General features: G+C 50.6%; 1 protein-coding gene across 1 annotated transcript in view; it reads right to left on the reverse strand.

The window, feature by feature from the left end:
• The window catches only part of CLRN1 (clarin 1), a 41,966-nt gene that overhangs the window by 7,917 nt on the left and 7,550 nt on the right, over window positions 1-26,499 (reverse strand). Inside the window, exon 2 of the mRNA XM_066241223.1 lies at window positions 7,722-7,901. Coding sequence (XP_066097320.1) covers window positions 7,722-7,901 — 180 coding nt within the window. The remainder of the gene's footprint in view (window positions 1-7,721; window positions 7,902-26,499) is intronic.

Consider the following 26,499-nt stretch of genomic DNA (forward strand, 5'->3'; position numbering starts at 1 on the left):
TAGAACAAAGTCCGGCATCTCCTTGTACCAGGTCCTGGCTGAGCCCTCTGCAAAGTGAGCGAAACGGCCCTTGTCCCCCACCCGCGATGTGAGTGACGTGGAGCAAAACCCTGTGACGATGCTCTGCCCTTCGGTGCTGCCTGCCTAGCTAAACAACAGATCCTGCCCTTGGCCATCATGGGCTGTCTGCTTTGTTTTCCTTCTGCCTCCTCCTTTCTGCAGTCTATGCTGAGAAACTGGCAGGATGTTTTTATCGCTGGCTTTTCCTACCCTGGTCTTCTCCTTTCTCAGGCTCCGTGGTGCTGACGCTGGGCTGTCGGTTTCTTTTTCCCAGACTGTAAACAACAGCTCCTCCACGAGAACTGAGGTGAGGCGAGATGCAGGCCGTTGCGGAAGGGCGTGTCCTGGACACAGGGCAGAGGCCGGGACGTTACCGATACCAACACCGCAACGTTAGCATTCTTCTGTTTGTGTCCTTCCTCTATTTCTCGGCCTTCACGTTTCCTGTGTGTGACTTATTTACGTGCCCGATCGAATTGTAACTATCATAATTAGTTAGACCCCTATTGGCAGCACCCCCCCGTTTTAAAGAAAGGCAGTCGGTTGGTTTGTTTGACTTGCTTGTCATAACGCCTAGCGTGATGCTCTTGTAAGGGAGAGGGCGTAGGAACGCAGTCTGCACGGAGTCCATAGCTTAGAGTTTTGCATCCACCTCCAAAAGGCTCGCTGGAGTCGGTACATGTCACGCTGTCCTCGGAGAGTATTCCCTGAGCTCTCTAGGATGGGCTGCCCTTGGTTTGTGGCGAGACTTCTGCCGAGCCTGCCCTCTCTTATATGCCGGTCTGGGATCTGGGACTCGGCCACCTGTTGGGAAGCTTCTAGGCGGGAACATTGTAAAGGCGTGCACTCACCCATCAGCGCGCTCCGGGGGGAAACTTTGGGTCCAGTTACGTCTATACTCAGCTCTCTTTCTCTCTCTCTCTCTCTCTCTCTCTCTCTTTTTTTCCGGCTCCCTCCCTTTCTTCACCTCCTTGGCTTGTATAGTCTCTCTCTTTCCCCTCCTGTACTCTGAGCCTCACGGGAAGTGTTTCACCCTCTCCCCTTGTTCCCTCTCCCTGCCACCTTCCCACCTCTCCCGTTCACTCTCCCTTCACTCGTTCACAGGCTCCCCGTGGACCAGGACTGCGAGAACATCCTCTCCTGCAGCCCCTGGGACCCCGCGGTCTCCCGGTTCCCTACCTCCTCCTCAGGACACACACACACACCCCGTCAGTGTCCTCCTACCTCCTCCTCAGGACACACACACACCCCGTCAGTGTCCTCCTACCTCCTCCTCGGGACACACACACACCCAGTCAGTGTCCTCCTACCTCCTCCTCGGGACACACACACACCCAGTCAGTGTCCTCCTACCTCCTCCTGGGGACACACACACACATACAGTCAGTGTCCTCCTACCTCCTCCTCGGGACACACACACACATACAGTCAGTGCCCTCCTACCTCCTCCTCGGGACACACACACACACCCCGTCAGTGTCCTCCTACCTCCTCCTCGGGACACACACACACCCCGTCAGTGTCCTCCTACCTCCTCCTCGGGACACACACACACCCCGTCAGTGTCCTCCTACCTCCTCCTCGGGACACACACACACACCCCGTCAGTGCCCTCTGGGGGCCCCTTCTCCTCAGGACACACACACACCCAGTCAGTGCCCTCCTACCTCCTCCTCGGGACACACACACACCCCGTCAGTGTCCTCTGGGGGCCCCTTCTCCTCAGGACACACACACACCCAGTCAGTGCCCTCCTACCTCCTCCTCGGGACACACACACACCCCGTCAGTGTCCTCCTACCTCCTCCTCGGGACACACACACACACCCAGTCAGTGCCCTCCTACCTCCTCCTCGGGACACACACACACACCCAGTCAGTGCCCTCCTACCTCCTCCTCGGGACACACACACACACCCCGTCAGTGTCCTCTGGGGGCCCCTTCTCCTCAACCCAACAGGAACTGATGGTGTTCCTTAGGGACTGGTCCTCGGCCAGTTGTTTTCTAACTACATTTTCTCTGTAGATGATCTCATTCATTGTCATTGCTTTAAATAATATCAGTAGCCTGACAGCTCCTAACTATAGTTTCCATCTAGACCCCTTCTCAGAGCTCCAGATGCTATTTCCGACCGACTACTTGACTGCTCCACTTGCGCACCTCACGGGATCTCACACGGGACGACAGCCCCCTTGCGCACCTCACGGGATCTCACACGGGACGACAGCCCCCTTGCACACCTCACGGGATCTCACACGGGACGACAGCCCCCTTGCGCACCTCACGGGATCTCACACGGGACGACAGCCCCCTTGCGCACCTCACGGGATCTCACACGGGACGACAGCCCCCTTGCGCACCTCACGGGATCTCACACGGGACGACAGCCCCCTTGCGCACCTCACGGGATCTCACACGGGACGACAGCCCCCTTGCGCACCTCACGGGATCTCACACGGGACACGCCCCAGACAAAACGCCTGATTTGCAGCGCTGAGCTCCGCTCCCCATTTCTTTAGTGCCCTAGACTCTCAGCTGCTCCTCTCCTGTATTATTTATCTTGGTTAATGCCACCACTGTCTACTCATTGCATAACCGACCTGCAGAACGATGTGGCTCTACTCTCAAAATGTTCTTAGAGTCCATTCATCCCTCTCTGTCTGCGAGGGAGCAGCCTGGTCTTTCACCAGACATTTCCTAGAAGGCGAATCAGCCATCTGACATCTTCCACAGTCTTCCACAAGCTTCTCATTGCAATTAGAATCAATTCTAAAAGACTTACCGAGGCTTTGGGGGTCTGACGTTAACTGGCATCCACTGATCTCTCTGCACTAATTTCTCTCCCATTTTTTGGTCCCTGCCCACCCCCTGGCCACACGGGCCTCCCCTCCGGCCCCACAGCAAGGCGACCTCCTGGGCGCTTGCTCCTGAACTTGAGAAGTTCTCTGAGGGTCCTCAGCTCCTTTGTGTCTGTAGAACAGCTATTTGGAGGGGCTGTGCTGACCACTGTATCAAAGCCCCTACTCCCCACCCCCAGGTCCTGTCGCAGCAGCCTATCACCCGGATCGTGAGTATTGGGATCTTCATCTGTGCACGCTTTTGTCTGGCCCTCCCGCTATAACGCGGGCTCCGGGAGGCAGAGCGTGTGCCTGACTCACTGTGGGCTCGCCGTGCCTGTTACAAGGATGGGCACTTAGCACTCACTCAGGGTTTGCTGGATAATTGGAGTGTGTGCACCTGTTTCAGTGGTCCCTAACGCTCGTCACATGTTAGCAGGACCGAAGAGAGGGTAAGAAAATAGCAATGCGGCCCTGGCTGGCTGGCTCAGCGGTAGAGCATTGGCTTGGTGTGTAGAAGTCCTGGGTTAGATTCCCGGCCAGGGCACACAGGAGAAGCGCCCATCTGCTTCTCCACCCTTCCCCCTCTCCTTCCTCTCTCTCTCTCTCTCTTCTTCTCCCACAGCCAAGGCTCAATTGGAGCAAAGTTGGCCCTGGGTGCTGAGGATGGCTCCATGGCCTCTGCCTCAGGCGCTAGAATGGCTCCAGTTGCAACGGAGCAACACTCCAGATGGGCAGAGCATCACTCCCTAGTGGGCATGCCAGGTGGATCCCAGTCAGGCACATGCAGGAGTCTGTCTCTCTGCCTCCTCACTTCTCACTTCAGAAAAATACAAAAAAAGAAAAGAAAAGAAAATACCAACACTTAGGCTCCACCTCAGAGACACCAACTAAATCAGGATGTCACGGGGCCCGGCATCGTATTTTTGAAGAGCTCTGCAGGTGCTTCTAAAGTAGAGCCCAGGGAGAGACTGCCGCCCAGAATGAACTGAGGAATTGCGGGAGACAGTTCGGACACTACCACACTCCTAACCAGGGGCACGGTTTCTCAGACCCAGTTCCTGATTGACAGGACGAGAGGGAGCACTCTGACTTGCACAGGCTTCGCGGAGCAGGGAGAGCGGTCAGAGATGCTCCATGGAGAATGCGGAGGCAGCCGCTGAGCCAGGCCGGAGGCCGGGAGCCGTGGAGGGGGCGTCTGGTCCAGGAGGGCCACAGGAGAGCACACCGAAGAGCGGGGACTGGAACCGGTGGCCTGACCCAGGCGGGTCCCCTTTCCTGTCCCTTCTCCGTGTGCAGGGTCCGGCTGCAGCACAGCAGGAGAGAGAAGGACGTGCTCGTAGCACTGCTACCCAGGCGGGCGGTACGGAAGGTCCCGCTGGACAGCGGGAGGCCCCCTCCTCCCTTCCCTTCTCCCTGTCTTCATGGCTCAGGACGCAACAGCTGAAGAAATGGCCCTGCGATGACCGCAGCACAAGGAAGGGGGACATCTAGAAGGTAAAGCAGGAGAAGAAGGGGAAGGAGATCAAGGAGGAAGCGTCTCTGCTGCCTGGAAGGGCGGCCACATGGGCAGGAGGTGGAACAGAGCTGCCCTCCCGCGGAAGAGGGGTCTCTAGTGAAATGTGACTCGCCCTGGACCTGAAGGACCCCTCACGTGGGCTCTGGCCTCCGCGTGTGGAACGGACTGGCTCATGGTCGGAGTGTCTGGGATAAGGGCTGTAACCCCCCACCCTTAAACATTTGGGGTTTAGAGCTGGGGAACTCCAGAAATACTGCGGCTCTCGGTGAACCCTTCCAGACCTCCAGGGGCTTTGGGGGACGGTCGGGAGGTTGAAGGAGAAAGAGGGACTCTGTGACTCAGGAGTGACGGTTTATTCCCAAAGATTACGAACTGTGAGTCCATCTGACCCTTATTCTTGTTTCTAAAAAGCTATTGAAAATTTTGGTATTTAAAAATAAGGATTTGGGGCTTAAAGAAAAATAAAAAACCAATGACCTGGAAACACTAGGTCCTTGCCCTCTGCAAGGCAGGTCTGCTGACGGCTCCTTCCTCTCTGCCGCTCTCTCCCCTCCCTCACCCACAGGCCTTTACTGAGCACCTGCTTCTGCAGCACGTTCAAGGTTCAGAGTGTCAGCAGCAGGGTCTGCGTGTCCCCACATACGTCCTGTGCTCACGTTTCCTTTGCAGTAGACTTGGCCAAAGGCCAAGCTAAGATCTGGGACGTGGATTAAATGACACCTTCCCGGAGTCATCTTGTTTTGCAAATACTGTTCATTTGGTTGTCCGTCCATTAGAACTGTCAAGTAATTTGTCTTTCAAATGAGCAGTGGTTCTGAATTTTATTCAGAAGCTAGTGTGGCGTGTCTGCGCCAGTTAATAAGCTGTTGTGTCTTGGCTTCAAACCAGCTCTTCTCTCTGCTTTGTGATGCGGGGTTGGGACTCACAGGCTGCCCTGCCCCCCGCCACCCTAGTGTGGCCTTGTCACCTGCTTGCAGCCAGGCTCTGCATGGGGGGGGGGGAGGGCAGGAGAGGCGAGTCAGCGCCTCCTGCTGGCTGCAGGAATGGCTGCAGGAAGAGCACTTGTCCCGGCTGTGCAGCTGGGAGTTCCCCAGACCTTTGTACACCCAGGGCCACCTCATGGTGTCCCGTGACAGTGCCATCTCCTCCGCGGTCCGAGACCTAGTGCCCTGGGCCTTCCTGTAAGCCTCTAGGTTCTGGTAACTCCAGACTCTCCCCTTGGTCCTCTGAGCCCCAGGCAGTGATGGGATTTAGCCAATGAGCACTGGTTCGGCAGAACCAATACCTAATATTTTGTTGAGTTTGGCGAACTGGTTGTTAAAATGGCACTTGTCATCAGGGTTCTCTCTAAGGTGGGTGCCTGGGCAGCTGCCCAATGTGGAAATCACAAATTGACATTCCTTACTCTTATGTGTGTGTGTGTGTGTGTGTGTGTGAGAGAGAGAGAGAGAGAGAGACAGAGAGACAGAGAGACAGAGAGACAGAGACAGAGAGAAGGACAGACAGGAAGGGAGAGAGATGAGAAGAATCAATTCTTCATTGTGGCACCTTAGTTGTTCATTGATTGCTCTCTCATATGTGTCTTGACTGGGGGTCTACAGCAGACCGAGTGACCCCTTGCTCAAGCCAGTGACCTTGGGCTCAAGCTGGTGAGCCTTGCTCAAACCAGATGAGCCCACACTCAAGCTGGTAACCTCAGGGTTTCGAACCTGGTTCCTCCGCCTACCAGCCCAAAGCTCTATCCACTGTGCCACTGCCTGGTCAGGCTCCCTATTCTTTTTAAACATTCATCTGTGCAATAGTGTATTCTAAGCACCTATAGTCATGTTCATTCCATCCATAGGTGAAAAAAATTTAACGGAACTATGCTTGTAATATTTACTTATTCATTTCATAAAACTCATTATACCTTTGATGGAATACTGCATTTTAATTCCCTCATGTTTGTTGCTTCAGTAAACAAACATATGACATAAAAAGAAAAAGTGCCAAACAACCAGGGGGTGACAACTGGTATTGTTTTTCTGTCAGATATTATTTAATATTTTTATTAATATTTTAAAACTCTTATAATCTGGTTTTGTGTACCCCTTTTATTGTTCTTATTTAAGTATTAAATACATGAAATGATAAACTACCTTTCAGTATATATTTTTTTATATACCTAAAACAGTCATTAGGGCAAAGAACCAGTTGTTAAATTATTTGAATCCCACCACTGGCCCCGGGGGATGGTAGCTGTTTTCTGAACCAACAATTTCTGAGTTCCCTCAGGGATTTCTTTCTGTTTCTCCCATTCTCCAGCACCCGTTGAACCCATTCCCTGGTACCCTGGCTCTGCAACAGGAGCTTGGTCAAAGTCACCTGGAGCGGATCAGAGCCCCCGTGGCCAGCCCCACCCAGGTGTCTGATTCAGTCGGTCTGGGAGGACGGTGGGGGGGGGGGCAGCTAAGAACTTGCTTTTCTGCCAAGTTCCCAGCGATGCCCGTGCTGCAGGGCTAGGGACCCCACTTCAAGATCCCTGCTGAACATGCATTCCCTCTGTTCACAGAGCATGGACTCTGTGTCCCCTCTGGCCCAGCTGAGTCAATGCCCTTCAACAAGACAGCACGCCGCCCCTTCGGTCTGGTGTGGGGGTGGGGGGATGTAGAGGCGACACCCACGCCTCACCTGGACCTTCCGGCGAGCTCCACACGGGCATTTATTCTCTGGAAATAATGAGTCTCATTCACAAACATAATTTAACGTCAGCCTCATAATTATGCACCTAGACTACTGTTATAAATACACTTATTGAAATCCCTATGGTGGGATAATTCTATTTTCTCCATGTTTGCTATCCTATATAATGCTACGGTGAATGTTGACCGTATTTCCCCATGGATAAGACGCACCACTTTTCGAAAAATTTGGGGTCTAAACCCTGGGTGAATCTTATACAGCGGTTGTAGACTGTTTTACTTGCATTTCTCGCTTTTTTGCGCTTGTTTTTGTGCTTGTTGTCGAAGACAGTGATTCGTCATCAGACACAGATGAGGACAAGCTCATGGATGGGAGTTTTGACAGGGATGAGGAGTTGTACGAATTTTATGACGAATAAAACTTGAGTTCAATCACTTTATGTAATATATATATATATTTTTGCAAATTTTGGGCCCCAAAATTAAGGTGCGTCTTATCCACGGCAGCGTCTTCTGTATGGAGGAATACAGTATGGATATCTGCAGCAACTCTCTGCCTGAGAAGACCCGTCTCCCGGCACTGAAAAACACATTTGTCCTTGGGGGCAGGATTTTGTTCCTACCTGAGATGAAGCTCAGGAGATACAGCCCGAGTGGACCGTGCAGAGTCTCAAAGGGCTTGCCGAAAGCGTTGTACATGAAGAAGGCTGTCCCCACCATGGTCAAGACGATGAGGATCATGGAGAAGAGAATGACGTTGACGTGGATGCTCACCGGGATGGCTTTGAGCAAATCCGGGAAGACTGGAGAGGAAACGAAGATTAGAAGAAATTTAATTAGCCCTCGTCCGCAAGTGTAATTTAAAACATTAAATCCCTGTATTGTTAACTTCAAAAGTCACTCAAATCCTTCAGATGAACACGTGCTCACTAATTTGCAAGGGGCTTATAAAAAGATTTAAACGCAGGGTTATTTTATAGAACTCGCCAGTCAAAACAAGCAAAGGAGAGATTTGAGGGAATTTTATTTTTCTGCTTTGGTTGTATGTAATTACTTAAATAAACAAGTGCTGGCTTTATAACCAAAAACTGTACATAAGTTTGATGACCAAAACTTTTTTTTTCTTTCTCTCTCTCTCTCTTTTTTTTTTTTTTTTTAACAGAGACAGAGAGAGAGTCAGAGAGAGGGATAGACAGGGACAGACAGACAGGAACGGAAAGATGAGAAGCATCAGTCATTAGTTTTTTGTTGCACATTACAACACCTTAGTTGTTCATTGATTGCTTTCTCATATGTGCCTTGACCACGGGCCTTCAGCAGACCGAGTAACCCCTTCCTCAAGCCAGCGACCTTGGGCTCAAGCCGGTGAGCTTTTGCTCAAATCAGATAAGCTGGGCTCAAGCTGGAGACCTCAGGGTCTCAAACCTGGGTCTTCCGCATCCCAGTTTGACGCTCTATCCACTGCGCCACTGCCTGGTCAGGCGATGACCAAAACTTTTAATGCTATTTCTCTGTCATCATCTTTTTAAAAATCTATCTTAATTTATAATGACATTTTCAGTTTGGGGATTCTGGGAGGGTTCAAAGAGCAAGAGGATTTTATATTTCCTTTGCTACAAAGAAATAAATAAATAATTGTTTCTAATCCCTACCCCACTCTAAAGAATAGGACATTTGCAGCCGACTCCAATATTTTGATGTAGCACAAGCTGTGGGAAAATAATTTCTGGAGATACAAGAAATATTTTCCATTTGGAAAACACGCCAAGTCTATTTCTAGGCTTTCTGCTCAGGGTAAGGCATTCTTGTCTGGAGAGGAAATGCAATGCTCTGTCCGTTTCGCGCTTCTCTTATCTGCTGAGGCATTGGCACGGTTAACAGCAGCAAACCGGACAGAGACGATCTGCGGAGGTTTCTTTCAGTCTGTTTAGGTTTCCCAAACATTTATCAAGTGTTGAATTGATTCACTGAGCCCCTACTATGTGCCAGGCTTTCTTCTAGGTGCTGGATGGAAATAGAACCATCGAACGAGACGGACAAAGTCTTTGCTGTCTGTGGAGCTTATAACCTAATGGGAATAGACAATTAACAAGTGAACAAACAAATGTGAGAACTTATTTCCAAAGACGGCCACCATTAAAGGCCACTATTAATTCCTTTCCTGCTTTGACACATGCGTAACTTCCCCTTCAAGAGGTAGAATTCACTCCTCGAGCCCCTTGCGCCTGGGCTGGTTTATGACTCTTGGACCACCTGAATATGGCAGCAGGGTACACCATGCCAGTTGCAGGCCTAGCCTATGAGAGGACCCACAGTGTCCACTTATTTTATTGATATTAGAGAGAGGGAGGGTGAGAGAGAGAGAGAGAGAGGGAGGAAGAGAGAGAGAGAGAGACAGGAACATCAGTCTGTTCCTGCATGTGCCCTGACCTGGAATTGAACCGGCAACCTCTGTGCTTTGGGACAATGCTCCAACCTGCTGAGCTCTTCGGCCCAGGGCAGTTTCCACTTCTTTACTTTTGGAGGTTAGAGGTGCCCTGCAGGAAGTCCGGACGCCTCTGCTGGGGGGAGTGGCCGCCTGGAGGAGCACCGGACACGGGAGGGAAGAGACCTGGACATCCCGCCCAGCGGAGCCTCCAGATGACGTCACCCCAGCTGCTATTTAACTGCCGCAGTAGGAGAGGCTCAATCAGGAACTGTCCAGCCGAACGAACAGACTTTTGTTTTAAGCCCCTGAGCCTCGGGGGCTGGCACACGGTAGTGACAATAAGACCCTTGACAAGGGTGATGACGCGTGGAGAGCCAGGATGGGGTCATGGGACGGGGAGTGATGGGGGAGTGAAGGGGGAGGCACACCTGAATGCCGAGGGGAAGCGGCCGTGTAGAGATCGGGAGAGGAGCAGCCCCGGCCAGGCCGCAGCTGGGCTGAGTGGCAGTGAGCCTAGGGGTGGGGGCGGCAGGGAGATGGCCGTTCCGAGCTCAGCTTGCCGCCCCCACTGGATCCTGGATCTTGGCCTGGTGACTGTGGGAAGGAGGCGGCTTTTAGTTCTAAATTTCTGAGAAAGCCGCTGGAGGGTTTTAAGTGAAGGAGACTGACACAGCCCCTGAATGATGTAAGAATACTGCCCTGGTTGCGGAGTAGTGCAAGGGGACAGGGAGTTCCGGTGGGGAGGGGGGGTCACGGGACAGGGAGTTCCGGTGGGGAGGGGGGGTCACGGGACAGGGAGTTCCGGTGGGGAGGGGGGGTCACGGGACAGGGAGTTCCGGTGGGGAGGGGGGGTCACGGGACAGGGAGTTCCGGTGGGGAGGGGGGGTCACGGGACAGGGAGTTCCGGTGGGGAGGGGGGGTCACGGGACAGGGAGTTCCGGTGGGGAGGGGGGGTCACGGGACAGGGAGTTCGGGTGGGGAGGGGGGTCACGGGACAGGGAGTTCCGGTGGGGAGGGGGGTCACGGGACAGGGAGTTCCGGTGGGGAGGGGGGAGGGTCACATCCGGCGGCCAGAGACTCAGCCCGGCCTGTGGGAGCGGGGGTAGAAGTGGTGAGGGGCTGTCGTGTTCGGAACATACTTTGGAGAGAGGACAGGACTTGTTGAAAGGCTGGAATCAAGGATGACGCCTAGACGTTTGGCCTGAGCAACCAAATAAATGGTGATGCTATTCACTGGGGTTCAGCATAGCATCTGTACAACGGAATAAAAGGCGGGGAGTCCACGCCATGATGTGAACCTATAAGAACAGGTGTGGGATTCTCATCAACATGTGATGGTAGATGAAAAAACAAACCAAAGAGATCAAGAGAACCGTACATCATTCTATCATTTAGGGACAAGCCAAAGGGAATGTATATAATAACAATGACTTGCTAACACTTACTTCACTTACCTGATTTCATCCTCTCAGCAACCCCATAAGATAGGTACTATTATTCGTCCCACTTCTCAGAGGATCAACTGATGCTCAGAGGTAATATAACATGCCCACGGTTTATCCTTCTTCAGAGAATATACCCAGCCTCAGGCTAGGGATTTGGACACACGTCCTCACGTTTAACCACCAGCCTGCCTCAGCCTCAGGGACAGGGATGGTTGGTGTAAGTAGAGACTCTTTCTAGAAGGTTATGTGTGAACCTGGTAACCCTGCTTCTGGGCAGGGAAACTGAGAGATATTTCAATATATAGCTTTTAGCACTATTTAGGAAAAAATTATTTTTCCTTTTGAGAGAGAGGCAGTAAGAGGGAGAGAGAAAAGCTTCAATTCGTTGTTCCGCTGACTGCTTCTCATATGTGCGCTGACCGACAGGCTCGAACCAGCGACCTCGGGAGTCAAGCTGGGACGGCACTCCGGGGGCCCTCTAGCCACTGCGCCACCAGCCAGGGCTTGGGAAAAAAACTTTCCTTTTCTTTACCACCCTGCAAACATTATGTACTTAATGAATACAAAAATACATTTTAAAAATAATTCAGAGAATCAATGAAGACATAAATTACTCCTATGACTGTTCCAGATTAAAAGAATTTTAGGGCATATTCACCAAATGCAATGTATGGATATTGTTTGTGACTTGATCAAACCATTTATAAAAGACATTTTTGAGATAACCAGGGGAAATGAGATGCTATTATTACATAACTACTATTGATTTTTCTTGCTTATGTTAATGGTATGGTGGTTGTGTTTTTTAAAAGTCCTTATCAATTAAAAATGACTTAATTTCTCAGTTGCATTAGCCACATTAACTTAGTGCTCCGTACCACATGTGGCTAGTGGCTACTGTATTGGAAACGTGGCTGGAATGTAGTAGATGCTCACTAAATGCTCCTTGGTGGGGGGAAAACGATGTGGATGAATAGAGAGAGGAGAGAAAGAGAGAACGAAAAGCATCCTCAGCTCTGTGTGGAAGGTGTGGTGGTGGCAATGTGGGTGTCACAGCTCCCAGGTGCTGGGCGTGGGCTGTGGGTGACTGCAGTGTCCACGGGGCCGTGTCCTGGGGGGCGGAGGGAACTGGCGAGACTGGTGCTGCATGCAGCTGCCTGTGCTCTGGAGCTTCCAGCTGCTGGGACAGCTCAACCAATCCAAGTGCCTATTCTTCACCCAGTCAACTGTCGACTTGGTTTTTACTCGCAGTTACCAAAAACCCACCTCCTTTTATCTCTGCCCCTGCAGAAGAAGTGGTGGGCCTTCCATCTTCTGCAGGGTAGCTAGGGCACGTTTTTCTGAAAACTGGGGTTGTTACCACATCGAAACAAACGCAGAAAGAAGTTACACTGGCGTGCCTCCTGGAAAGGAAAGCCAGAATCTATAAGTGATGTGCAGAATTCTAATTCTTATGATATCTCTTAAAATTCCCACGGTGGTGAGGAAGTCACCCAGCAGGTTAAAGTCATTCATTTATATTTTATCAGGTCTCTTTTTTTTAGTTTTTTTTTTTCCCAATTGATTGATTGATCTTATAGAGAGAAGAAGGGAGAGAAAGAGAGAGAGAGAGAGAGAGAGAGAAACATTGATTTGTTATTCCACTTATTTATGCTTTCACTGGTTGATTCAGGTGTGTGCCCTGACCAGGATAGAAGCCACAACTTTGACAACACTCAAATCAACTTAGCCACCCAGCCAGGGCTCAGATTTCTTTTCCTTTTCTTTTGTTTGTTTGTTTGTTTGTTTTTTTAATGAAAAATCCTGGGTCTGTAACAACCAAACCACAACTCTGATGACAGCCCTCCATTTTCCAACCAACGCTATGACATTTCCTGTGTTGAACCTGAGAGCAACCCATTTGAATAAATATTGGAAGGGGTCACTTTAGTGATATTGGATATTGTGTATCTAGGAGGTGGATTTGAAGGTTTAGGATTACAACGCAGAAAAAGGACTTGAGCATTTTGATCTGTGGAGGCGCTGTCGTTAATTCAGCCAATCACTGCCAGCTTCCAGAAATTCCCCAGAAATTACTTGATTAGCTGTTGACAGGTGAAATGGAGTTATTTCTTAAAACAAGTGGCTGATGTCGCATCAATAGCACAGGGCTGGGCTGTGTGTTCGGAATTCCTCTTTCCCATTCTCTTATCACTGGTTTCTTCCACCATGTCTATGAATCGATGTAGCTAAGCCTCTTCATGCTTAAACCACCCGAAGTCCCCAACGCCCTCTTTTCTCTCCATTATCTCATCTCCAAACTTCTTCAAAGAGCAATACACAAGTAGTAGTAAGAAGAAAAAAATAACAGCCAATAATTATTTAGCACTTTCTACGTTCCAGGTACTTTATATATATTACAGAAGTCCACACGTTCAGTTCTTACAGCAATATACAGAAGGCACTCTTTTGTCTTCAATTTATCGATTTTTAAAAACAAAGGCACAGAGAAATTAAGTATCTTGCCTGAAGTCATACCGTGTCATGGAGGCCCTGGCTTTTACTTCTCTTCTTTTTTTTTTTAATGTTTATTATTATTATTTTTTTTTTACAGAGACAGAGAGTGAGTCAGAGAGAGGGATAGACAGGGACAGACAGGAACGGAGAGAGATGAGAAGCATCAATAATTAGTTTTTCATTGCGTGTTGCAACACTTTTAGTTGTTCATTGATTGCTTTCTCATATGTGCCTTGACCGTGGGCCTTCAGCAGACTGAGTTACCCCTTGCTGGAGCCAGTGACCTTGGGTTCAAGCTGGTGAGCTTTTCCTCAAATCAGATGAGCCTGCACTCAAGCAGGTGACCTTGGGGTCACGAACCCAGGTCCTCTGTATCCTAGTCCGACGCTCTATCCACTGCGCCACCGCCTGGTCAGGCTACTTCTCTTCATTTTTAAAGTTAAAGTAAAATGAACGCACTAAAATATTCTACTTTTCTGGTGTGTAGTTACTTGCGTTTTGAAAAATATTTATCCAGCTGTGTGACCACCACCACAAGGAAGATACAGAACAATTGCACGTTTCCCAAAACTCCCTGTTTCCCGTCTGTGGCCAACCTGTCCCCCACCCTCAGCTCCTGTGTGCGAGACTTTGTAAGAAACTGCCGTGTCTTTCAAAGCGGCTGAACCCCATCCCCTTCCCATGAGCGATGGACACGAGTCCCAATCGCCCCTCTTTCTGGCCGGTGCTTGGCAGGTTGTTAAAACTTGTAGCCACTTAGTGGACATGTTATTGATTATATTGTAGTTTTTATTTGCATTTGCCAAATGGCTAATGTTGTTGAGCATCTTTTGTGTGTGTGTGTGTGTGAGTTTCTCTGCCTTCCATGTAGCTTTTTTGGTGAAGAGTCTGTTCCTATCTTTTGTGCGTTTTTCATTGAATTGTATTACTCTTATTACGGAGTTTTGAGAATTCTTTATGCGTGCCTGGCCCTTGATCAGATAAGCAACTCACAAATATTTTCTCCAAGCCTGAGGCTCATCTTTAAATTCTCTTATCAGTGTCTTTTTAAGAACAGTTCTTATTTTTATGAATTCCAATTCAGCAATGTTTTTTCTTTTATGTATCATGTATAATAGACATATAAATTTGATATACAGATATCAAATATAAGAAGTCTCTGCCCGATGCAAAGGCACAAATTTGTTCTTGTGTGTTTTTTTCTAGAAGATTTTTAGTTTTAAGTTTACATTTAAGTATACGATCCACTTGAGTAATATTTTATATATGACCAAGGTTAAATTTTTTTTTTACACATATAGATATCCAGTTGTTTCAGTACTAAGAAGGCTAAATGTGAACTTAACATAAAACCCAATAATACCATTTCTAGATATTTGCCTAAAGGGGTTAAAAACACATGTCTACGCAAAACTCTGTGTGCAGATGTTTCAAGGGGCTTTATTCACACTCACCCCAAACTGGAAACAGCCCAAGCGCTCAGCAGCTGGTGAGAAGCTGGAGAAGCTGGGACCCATCCGTGGGACAAGGCAGCACTCGGTAATGAAAGGGAGCAGACCACCGGGCACACAGTGGCGTGGGTGACGTGGAGATGCGTTCTGCTCCGTGAAGGAAACTCAAAAGGCTGCCTGTTGTATGATTCTATGTATATGACATTCTGGAAGAACCGCAGTGATGAGGACAACAGGTCAGCGGTTGCCTAGAGTCGAGTGGGGAAAGAAACTGACCACGAGAGGGCACGAGGGAAGCTTCTTCTCTTACTCTCACTATTCATGTGCAGCCCCCAGGAAAACCGACTGGCACTCCCTTCAGAATCTGGTCACTTCTCAGCATCTCCCCCGTCCCGCCCTGGTCTCAGCCGCCATCATGTCTCACTTGGGTGACTCCAAGAGGTCCCTAACTGATCTCCTGATTCCACCCCTCCATCCTACAACCTTCTGTCAACCCAGCAGCCAGAGGGATCTATCTTTTAAAAAAGAATTGGTTATTGCCCTGGTTGGCAAACTGCGGCTCGCGAGCCACATGCGGCTCTTTGGCCCCTTGAGTGAGGCTCTTCCACAAAATACCACGTGTGGGCGCTACCTCGATAAGGAGTGTACCTACCTATATAGTTTAAGTTAAAAAAATTTGGCTCTCAAAAGAAATTTCAATCTTTGTACTGTTGATATTTGGCTCTATTGACTAATGAGTTTGCTGACCACATACCAATCCCCTGCTCAAACCCCTCCAGTGGACTCTATCTCACCCAAAAGGTAACTCAAATCATTACAATGGCCTGCAAGGCCATACATGATTGGACTCTTTGCCAGACCTCTGCCTTCCTCTGCTACACATTTCATTGCTCAATGTTCCCCAGCCACTGTCTCCTTACTGTGCTTAAGACATGCCCAGAATACTCCTACCACAGGGCCTTTGCACTTACTGTTCCCTCTGCCTGGATATTCCCCTAAATATCCTCCTGTCTTGTGCGATCACCTCCCTGTCTTACTTAGATGCCACTTTCTCAGGGAACCTTCTTTAACCACCTTATCTAAAGTTGCAACCCCTTCCCAGTCATCTCCCACTCTCAAACCCCTTCTTTTGCTTTTATTTTTCTACACAGCAAGAACTGCCATTGACAAATTCTGTTTTTTATTTACTTGTTTATTCTTTGTTTCCCCCAGGGTGTGAGGGCAGGTGTGTTGGTCTTTTTCACTCACGGCTGTATTCCTGGGGACACCTGGCACCGTGAGATCGGTAATTCTCAACATTTTTTAAAATTGCTGCTCCCCATTCCAGGAGTCTCTGTAGGCATTTCTCCTAATTACTCTTCCCCACTGAAAATGTTAACACCACAGATATATTGTATATTAGTTTCTATATCATATTTATATCTATGTTTTAAATACATATACACTTTTTCATATCTGTGTTTTAAATATACCTACACTTTTTAAAGAGTAAGGTGTTATTTATTTTTCCTCCAAGAACCAATTTTCACCCCCGTAGGGGGATGCTTGCTGCTGTTAAGAACGCATGACGTAGCTGCTGGACACACCCATGTGGGGTGGATACGCCTTGCTTGGGGTAGATCGCAGACCTGGAGTCTGAGGTGGTTAGCGGGGCTCGGGTTTCTAGGTGGAGGCCAGTGGGCCAGAGTGAAGGGAATCGGCGTCATCTTGGCGAGGAGGGAAAAGAGAGGAGCAGACAGTCCAGGAGCAGCTGAGGGCAGAGGGGAAGTACGGGGTCGGCAGTGGTAGGTGTGATAGGGAGTTCTGGTTAAGAACATAATGTGTCCCTTGAGTCAGGCGGTCAGAGCTGACCTTGATGTACGATGTTTCTGGGGGCTGGTGGTGATGGAAGCTGGCTGATAGCGTGTTCAGAGAGAACCGGGGATAACGGAGATCACCAGAAAGGGTGATAGAACCCAGGATGGTCTGAGTGTTTGTTTGTTTGCTTGTTTTGTTTTGGGTTTTCTTGGCAGTTGAAAGGTCTTGTTGGCAACCAGACTGGAACTTTCATCCAGCATACTTGGGTGATTGTCACCACGTTGCATGGAAACTGGTTGCCATTTGAGGACAGGTGCAAAGTTTGGGATTGGGGAAGGGAATTCACCCCAGACCCGGACACGACAGAAGTCTTCTGTGAGCAGGGTGGGAGGACCAGTGGTAGGTGCCTGCGCCCCTCACCTGTCCCTGCTCGTTTGTCCAAAGCTCACACTGTTCATGGAGACACTTTTCTTTTTAACAAACATCATGATGATGGTGAAATGGAAATTAAGATAAAAACTTGACCCCTAATTCTACCAACATAAAAAGTAGGATTTAAATTTATTTTTTGTTCTTTTCAAATCTTTATGCATCTTAAAATTTATTTCTTGTATCACTGTAGTCAAAATGCAGTGTTTTGTTTTGTTTTTCTTTTCCAAGTGAGAGGAGGGGAGATAGAGAGACAGACTCCTGCATGCATCCTGACCAGGATCCACCCAGCAAACCGTGTCTGGAGTCAATGCTCTGCCCATCTGGGCCATGCTCATAACTGAGCTATTTTTAGTGCCTGGGGCAGAGGCTTCATGGAACCATCCTCAGCACCCGGGGCCAACTTGCTTGAGCCAATCCAGTCATGGCTGCAGGAGGGGAAGAGAGAGGGAGAGAGAGAGAGAAGGAGAAGGGGAAGGGGTGGAGAAGCAGATGGTCGCTTCTCCTGTGTGCCCTGACTGGGAATCAACCGGGACGTACGCACGCTGATGGACGCACTACCACTGAGCAAACTGGCCAGGGCTAAAACACAGTTTTGAGGTCACATTCTGTCCTTTTTGCTCAGAATATAAGCATGTTCCATGTTATAAATATTGTCATTGTCTTCACGACTACCATTTAGATAACTGCATGGATTTCCCATCAGACTGGTATGAGACAGACTGCTGTTCTCTGTCATTCTGGTATTACAGCTAATGTTTCCGTGAACAGCTTCAAGCGCATACCTTTTTCTTTCTTACTCTGGGGGTGGATGATGAATGGGAATAACCTCTCTGGGTGTAGATACATCTGTGTACAAGAACGGCAGTTATATTTTGTTACACACATATTAAACTCCACTGTTTCAACCCTGGGTCAGAGCTCCATTCATCCTCCCAGAAGGCTGGGAAGCAGAGATTTCGGATAAGATATCCAGCCAGAGACAGAGAACTGGACGGAACTAATCGCTGCCTTTGCTGTCCTAATGACAGAAGGTGCCCGCGTCCCAGGAGGGAGAGGGGAGAGGTGACTGACATGGCGACAGTCGCGCAACATGCAGAGAAAGGCTGTCACGCTCAAGTTAACACGGTCTGTGATGATGAAACTGGGCGAAGGTGTAAGTCAACGACTCAGAAGGAAAACGCAGTTCCCAGGGTGCTCTCTGTAGGAACTCACCCTTCCGCAGTCATTCGCTGGGGGGCTCTATTCTTTGGGCGGGGTCCCCTGCCCCAGCACCCCACTCTCCAGGTCAGAGTGCGACTCCTCAAGCCTCTGCTCTGTGCTCTCCTCATTCTGCAAAGCCCGTTCCAGTCTTTTCATCGTCTGTCCCTTGTTAGAGACCCCAACTCCTCAGCCCCTGTCGCAGCCCCACCTCCCTTGCCCTTAGGGCTATGTGCCCGGCTATAAAAGGCTGAAACATCTTTAGTGAACTGAACCCTTCCATTTCACAGAGAAACCCTAGCCTACCAGGGGAATTCTCTCAACGTTTCAGCCCCCCACCACCATCCACCCATGCCTTCTCTTCCTTGGTCCATAGCCAACCTTTTCTCCATTCTTAGTGAAAAACATGTTTTTCTCTTGTCCGAGTCTTGGGCGTCTCCCTGTCCTCCCAGACCCATCCCGTTCCACCCTCACGGGGTGCCTTCTCGATCTCTTACCTGCCTCTCCGATCGGTCTTCAGCCTTTCCCTCCCTACTCCTCTGTCCCCGCCACACAGAATCATGCTGGAGGCTCAGGACCCTCCCATTGTGCATGCGTGGGGGTGCGTGGGAGCGCGCTTGGACACACACACACACACACACACACACACACGTGCACTGAGCCTGGTTCATCTAGCTACCGCCCAACCTCAGCCTTCCTCTGGGTCCTCACCTCCCATTCCCTCTTAGTCTCTACAAGGACCTGCCTTCCCCACCACACCATCAGGACTGCTCTAGAAAGGGTCCACTGTGGCCTTAATGTCTAAGGACTGTTTTCATCTGATGTCTCTGTGGTGCCGAGAACCGCCGGCTAGTCCTCGCTTGTTGAAGGTTCCCCCGGCTGTGCTCCCCCGGCTGTGCTCCCCCCGCTGTGCTCCCCCCGCTATGCTCCCCCGGCTGTGCTCCCCCCCCCCGGCTGTGCTCCCCCCCGCTGTGCTCCCCCCCCCCCCCCGCTGTGCTCCCCCCCCTGAGCTCCCCCCGGCTGTGCTCCCCCGGCTGTGCTCCCCTCCCCGCTGTGCTCCCCCGGCTGTGCCCCCCCCGCTGTGCTCCCCCCCCCCCGGCTGTGCTCCCCCCCGTTGTGCTCCCCCCGCTGTGCTCCCCCCCGGCTGTGCTCCCCCGCTATGCTTCCCCCCCTGTGCTCCCCGGCTGTGCCCCCCCGCTGTGCTCCCCCCTCGGCTGTGCCCCCCCCCGGCTGTGCTCCCCCCGCTATGCTTCCCCCCCCTGTGCTCCCCGGCTGTGCCCCCCCCGCTGTGCTCCCCCCCCCGGCTGTGCCCCCCCCCGCTGTGCTCCCCCCCCCGGCTGTGCTCCCCCCGCTATGCTTCCCCCCCGTGTGCTCCCCGGCTGTGCTCCCCGGGCCCACCGACCCTCCCATCCCAGGCTCCTTTGCGAGTCTCCCCTTCTCTCCCCATCCATGTGGGCGTTCCCTAGAACACGTCTGTCCATTTTCTCGTGTGGTGTCCTTTCCTGGGGAACCCCTTTTTCAGTTCCGGCTCCCGCTGCCCCGTCTAGTCTGCTGATTGCCACTGATCCAGCTCGACCCAGACCCTCACCAGCTCTCCAGATCTGCGTCACCGAGGGACACCTCTTGTTGCCGGCCCGTAACTGGTACTCCCTTCAATGTGACCGAGAATAATTTCATCTTCCCTCGAATCTCTCTCCTATATTTCTTATCTTTGTGAATCATGACAACGACCTGTCTAGCAGAAATCTGGGATCCATCTTGTCACCATGTTCTGCTGATTTTTGCTTCTATTTTGGCAATATGCCCCCTCCTTCTCACCCCTCTGACAACGCTTGAGTTTGGGACCTCCAATATCAAAGGGGCCTGCTGACCGGCCTCCCCGCTTCTCTGCGGGTCTTCTTTCAGTCATCTTCTGTCCTCACATACTGCCTAACAGGGGTCGGGAACCTATGGCTCATGAGCCCGATGTGGCTCTTTTGATGGCTGCATCTGGCTTGCAGACAAATCTTTAATAAAAAAAATAATAACCTTAAAAATATAAAACAGGCCCTGGCCGGTTGGCTCAGCAGTAGATCGTCGGCCTGGCATGCGGGGGACCCGGGTTCGATTCCTGGCCAGGGCACACAGGAGAAGCGCCCATCTGCTTCTCCACCCCCCCCTTCCTCTCTGTCTCTCTCTTCCCCTCCCGCAGCCAAGGCTCCATTGGAGCAGAGATGGCCCAGGCGCTGGGGATGGCTCCTTGGCCTCTGCCCCAGGCACTAGAGTGGCTCTGGTCGCTGCGGAGCGACGCCATGAAGGGGCAGAGCATCGCCCCCTGGTGGGCAGAGCATCGCCCCCTGGTGGGCGTGCCGGGTGGATCCCGGTCGGGCGCATGCGGGAGTCTGTCTGACTGTCTCTCCCCGTTTCCAGCTTCAGAAAAATACAAAAAAAAACCAAAACCCTAAAAAAATAAAATAAAAAATAAAACATTCTCATGTATTACAATCTATTCATTTCCTACCGCTCATGTTCATGGTTGCGGGTGGCTGGAGCCAATCACAGCTGTCCTCCGGGACAACACCAAATTTTTATTGGATAATGCGTAACATACATGGATCGTTGTATGGCTCTCACAGAATTACATTTTAAAATATGTGGCGTTCATGGCTCTCTCAGCCAGAAAGGTTCCCGACACCTGGCCTAACATCCCTATATGGCTTCCCATTGCCTGCAGGATAAAACGACCCGCTCAGGACCGCAAGCCAAGCCCCTCACTTCTGGTCACTGCCGTCCTCTCCGGCCTCATTCCTCCACGTCCTTCTCTCAGCCACGTTCTCTGCTCTGGACGCAGTAGCCTCCTCGCACCTTTGCTCACACTGTTCCTTTGTTCAGAATGGTTTCTTCCATGCCATCTAGTGACACCTAACTGATCCTCAAGAGCTTTCCTCTGACTTCCCTGTGCCTGGCCCTGACAGAGAGGAACCCTTCGTGGGGCTTTCTGAACAAACACAGTAACTGTGACCGTAATTAGTGCTATTCAACTGTCTGTAGTTCCGGCTCTTCCCCATCCTGGGCTCAGGGGAAGATTGTACCTCTGGCCCCTCTGAAGTTAGGTTTGGCCATGTGACATGACTCGGCCAACAAAATATGAGTGGAAGTGACATGTGTCTATTCGGGATCAGAGAATTTAGTTACTAGTGTGGAAGTCTCCACAACTCAACAGTCCTGGACTGGACCTAGAGCTGATCACTGAAGATATAGACCATGAGCAAAAAAGAAATCTTTGTTGATTTAACTCTGTGACATTTGGGCATGTGTCTAAAACATAACCTAGCCCATTCTGACACATGCACCTGTATAGCTTTCACAAATGGTGGGTCATTTAAAAACACTTCTGCTAGAGTTTGCGTTGTGAACAACTACTCTTTCTAATTCCCTTCATGTCTTCTTCAGTCCAGAAAAACGCTTAGGCACATAATAGATACCCAATGATCTTTTGTTGTTGGTGGTGGGGGTGTGTGTGAAAGCACATATACCCTTTAACATACAAAGATTTGGGTCTTATATGTCATGTCATGATGTTTTCAATAGGTCATTGGAAGGTAATAAGCATAAGATTTGGTTTTACTAATTTTTAAGCATGTTCCTTTATTGCTTGCCATTAATCCATTTATATTTGATAGCTCTGAATCTATGACTTCCATTTCTGTTGCCTAATTTATTTTATTTATATCTGCTGAGTTCTTCTGTTATATTTTATCATAAGTCTACCCTTTTACATACTACTGACTCCCCTCTGATAGTCGTGTCTTTTATCTCACGGTTCTTATGTCAGGAATTAGTAAGGGCCATCAACACCTGTAATTAACCGACTGAGAGTATCGGGCGGCGGGACCACCTCCCATCACAGCCGGTGAGACAGTTGGAGGGGTTGTTGGGAAGGCGGACACATAATGAGGCGCTGAATGAAAGCCACATGGCAGATTGGGGGGGGGAGCATAGTAACTTTTGGAGTTAGAAGAGCTTGAGATTTATCTGGGTCTGTGACTCACTACTCATCTGGACCTCTGTCTGCCTCAGCCTCAGACTCCTTACCTGGAAATGTGGAGGGGGAGAGAAATAAGCCCTAGAACTTTGCAGTTCTTGGTCTGACTTTGCCCTCAGCCCACCGGCAGCCAGTCATCACGAAAATCCAGTAAAAGACATCCGGTGACATACGCTCAGTGCGGACTTCCCCTTCCATGTCACCATAGCCTCACAAGCCAGGTACAAGCGAGACCATTGGCGTGGGAGCCCTTTGTAAATTTTGAGTAATTGCCTAAATACGTATGTAGTTTTTAACACGAGGAGAGTTGTGTGCGGGAGAGCTGTGTTCCCACGAGAGGGGTGGGAGGCATGGGCGTGCAGCGCAGGGGCCGTGCCTGCGTCCTCAAACCCTAGCTCGTTCACTGTGGGTGCGTGGGAGCTGTGTGGCCCACAGGGGGGTCAGAGCACAGATCTGTGCATTGGGACGCAGCACAGGGGCCGTGCCTGCGTCTCGGTCACTGTGGGTGCGTGGGAGCTGTGTGGCCCACAGGGTGGTCAGAGCACATATCTGTACATTGGGACGCAGCACAGGGGCCGTGCCTGCGTCTCGGTCACTGTGGGTGCGTGGGAGCTGTGTGGCCCACAGGGTGGTCAGAGCACAGATCTGTGCATTGGGACGCAGCACAGGGGCCATGCCTGCGTCCTCACACCCTAGGCCCGGTCACTGTGGGTGCGTGGGAGCTGTGTGGCCCACAGGGGGGTCAGAGCACAGATCTGTGCATTGGGACGCAGCACAGGGGCCGTGCCTGCGTCCTCACACCCTAGGCCCGGTCACTGTGGGTGCGTGGGAGCTGTGTGGCCCACAGGGGGGTCAGAGCACAGATCTGTGCATTGGGACCCTAGGTCCTCCCATGGGAGTCCTTAGATCAGATGGAATTCGGGAGAACATTCTGTCGTTATGGTTCAGACTTTTCCTTCTTATTCCCTGACCAGGCAGGTGACTTTGGCTGTCAATAACCACGGAGCTTTGGCTTTATCGTTAATTAATCATTTGATACCCGTAAGCTCTTTCCCTGGCATCCGATACATTGTTCTCGTTTCTGTTTTCCTCCTGCAGTTTCTTGGGCCGCCCTGTAATGGTCTGTCTCAGCTGACGCTCGGGCTGATGGTGCACCGCTAAAGAGGAGCCCTGAGAGTCTCTTTGGATGGAGCAGGGCCCCTTCCACCTGCAACGGGCAGGTGGAGGTCACAATGCTAGCATTGGTTTCGATAAAATGGCTGGAGAACCTGGCTGACACCATCTGCCACGTCCTGCTGAAGTGGGCAGCCTCGCCCAGTCGGAGGCAGGGCTAGACGGCCCAAGGGCTCTTGCCCAGGGCGGCATGGGCCCCTTCGCCCTGACCCGGTGGGCAGCAGGCTCCTGTCACTGGTGGGCAGATGTGGAAAGAGGGGAGCCCGGGGCTGAGAACCAAGCACGCTCAGTTTCTAACTGCAGACTCGCCAGCCCGATCACTCATTCCCTCTGAGGCCAGGTGTGTGAGCAGCGAAGAGAGTAAAAGTCGAGAATCCCAACTTGAATTTGACCAGAACATTCCTAACCGTGTGGAAATAGTGCTGAATGCTGCTTCTGCCCCCCTGCCCTCCTCCTGGTTCCCCCACCATCCCTAACAACGAGGGCTTCTGACTCAGGGCCTCAGCTATCCCCCCACCTTGACCACCACCCACCTCAGTAGTGCCCAACCTTGGCGGCCCACTGAGCGGCCCGGGAGCTCCACACCACGGCCCTGCTCGGGCCCCGGCCCATGGAGCCTGACTCAGGGACCCTGACTCGGTCGGTCTGGGCTGCAGCCCTGGCGTCTCTCGTTTTACAGGCTCTCTGGGAGACCGCAAGTGTAGCCGGGGTTGTGGACCACTGAGCCAACGGTTCGGGTCTCACCGACCCTCTCCGCTTCCACCTGGCCTGATGTCACCGGTGCGTAACGCCCTCTGTGAAGCTCCCAGAGGGGGGGCAGCCGCTGACTCTGATGTTGGCCACGGAGCAGCAGCCACGTTCTTTCACAGAGGAATCGCAGCGTCTACCGTTAAAGCCACGAGGGTCGCTTCAGAGGTCCTGTTTCCCTTCTCAACTTCTCCTTCCTCACATAAAAGGTGTGATAAAAAGAGAAAAAGTTGCATCTGACCCCCTTGGTGCTCAGCTATTCATTTTCTTGAAAGGGAATAAGAAGGAAAATGTCTTTCTTCTTACAGAAATGCTCTTGATCTGACTTTGCCTTTAGCCCATCGCAGCCAGTCATTATGGGAACCCAGCAAAGGACATTCCCTGACATGTGCTCAATGCCCCTGTCTCCTTTAACATCACCACCGTCTCACACCGGTACCGAGCCCGGCGGCTGGCGGCTGTGGTCAGGGAGCCCAGCACTTCAAAGCGGAGATTTGATGGCATGATAGAACCGTTTAAAGCACAATTCTCTCAGCACCGCCTGTGTGCCTCTCCACTCATGTGGAGCCACCTGGCTCACGCCGGTTTCGGAGGCGGCCCCATCAGCCAGTCTTACTCACCCGCGGCGGCTTTGGGACGGCAGCTACGTTGGCATATATGTGCCTGTGATAATGGAACCCATTTAACTGCTCCGCATCCACAGGGTATGATTATGTTGGGGAAATGGATCCCGAGAGTGACTTCGCCACAGCTAGACCATGCTGGGAGGGAGGAGAATGTGAATGCTGCATAAATTAGTCTGCCAGCTGCAGTTTACTATTCGTCTGTTCTATCAAACCAGTAATAAAAAGTGTGTCATACTGCAACCAGTCTGGGTATTTAGCTGCATGCCTAGATAAAAGGCAGGTTTGTCATTGTTTAATGTGAATGTGGCCCTGGCCAGTGGCTGAGTGCATCGAGTGTTGGCCCGCCGTATGGACATCTCAGGTTCAATCATCGGTCAGGGCACACAAGAGAAGTGACCATCTGCTTCTCTTCCCCTTCCCCTCTACCCCTTCTCTCTCTCTTCCCCTCACTCAGCCAGTGGCTTGATTGGTTCCAGCGTGGCCCTGGGTGCTGAGCATAGCTTCGTTAGAGCACATCAGCCTCAGGCACTAAAAATAGCTCAGCACTTGAGCATCAGTCCATGATGGGATTGCCAGGCAGATTCTGGTTGGTGTGCATGTGGGAGTCTGCCTCACTATCTCTCTTCTTCTCACCTAAAAAAAATATGAATGTGTTTTGTTTTTAAAAATATGCCTTTAACTTTATGACATTTTTGATATATTTAAGAGATAAAAATGAGCTTCTTCTTTAAAAAAAAAATAAGATTTCAGTTTATGCTCTGATTCTCCACTGGCTCTTCATGAATTTTTTGGAAATTTTGAAAGTGAATAAAATGCTAGATATCTGCTTTTCATTCTTGCTTGTGTTTTGAAACTGTTCACATCACCCCGGGAAAGACCTTGCCATTTTGGTAATTGCTGTGGTGAAATCATTGTTATAGTCAAAGTAAGTAACTTTGAAGACTGTGCCATGACAATTTCCGTTGACAGTGATCGTCAGTCAGCTAACCACATATGCAATCAGATATCTCTGCCTCCAACACGAACAGTCTGCAGCGTGGGAAAAGCCACGTGGTGACAAAGCCCAAAGATGAGCAATGTGTGTGACCTGGGAAACCTAGAGTATTAAACAGGCCTGGCCTGGCCGTTTTACCCTCCAAAGAAAGGTCAAAGATGGGGCTTAGAAATCAGGGCTCATGACACATGAACAAGAGGCAACGAATGGACTCAAGTCTTAAGGCCAAATGCCATCACACGGATATATGAGAATCTCTTGTGAAGTCCCAACATCACTTTAAAAACAAGTGTTGAAATCAAAGGCTATGCTTACGTTTTCCTTCATCTCTTTGTGTTCCTTCTGCATACTGTTAGGAGACCAAGTCCAGCAGAGGGGTGGACATGGTTCAGCATCTGCATCCGAATTTCAATCCCCGGCCTGCTTCCCCTCGCTCTGTGACCTTGAGAAATGTTCCGATCTGAGTTTACAGGCTTTGCGTTGGTTTAAGAGGAACAGTATCATAACACCTCCATGGGAGGGTTGGAGATCATCCACGTGAGATGCCTGGCACCTCTGAGGCGCCCAGCAGATGGGCAGCTGAAATCAGCG

The sequence above is a fragment of the Saccopteryx bilineata genome, chromosome 8, assembly GCF_036850765.1.
Source record: "Saccopteryx bilineata isolate mSacBil1 chromosome 8, mSacBil1_pri_phased_curated, whole genome shotgun sequence".
In the NCBI taxonomy this organism is placed as follows: Eukaryota; Metazoa; Chordata; class Mammalia; order Chiroptera; family Emballonuridae; genus Saccopteryx; species Saccopteryx bilineata.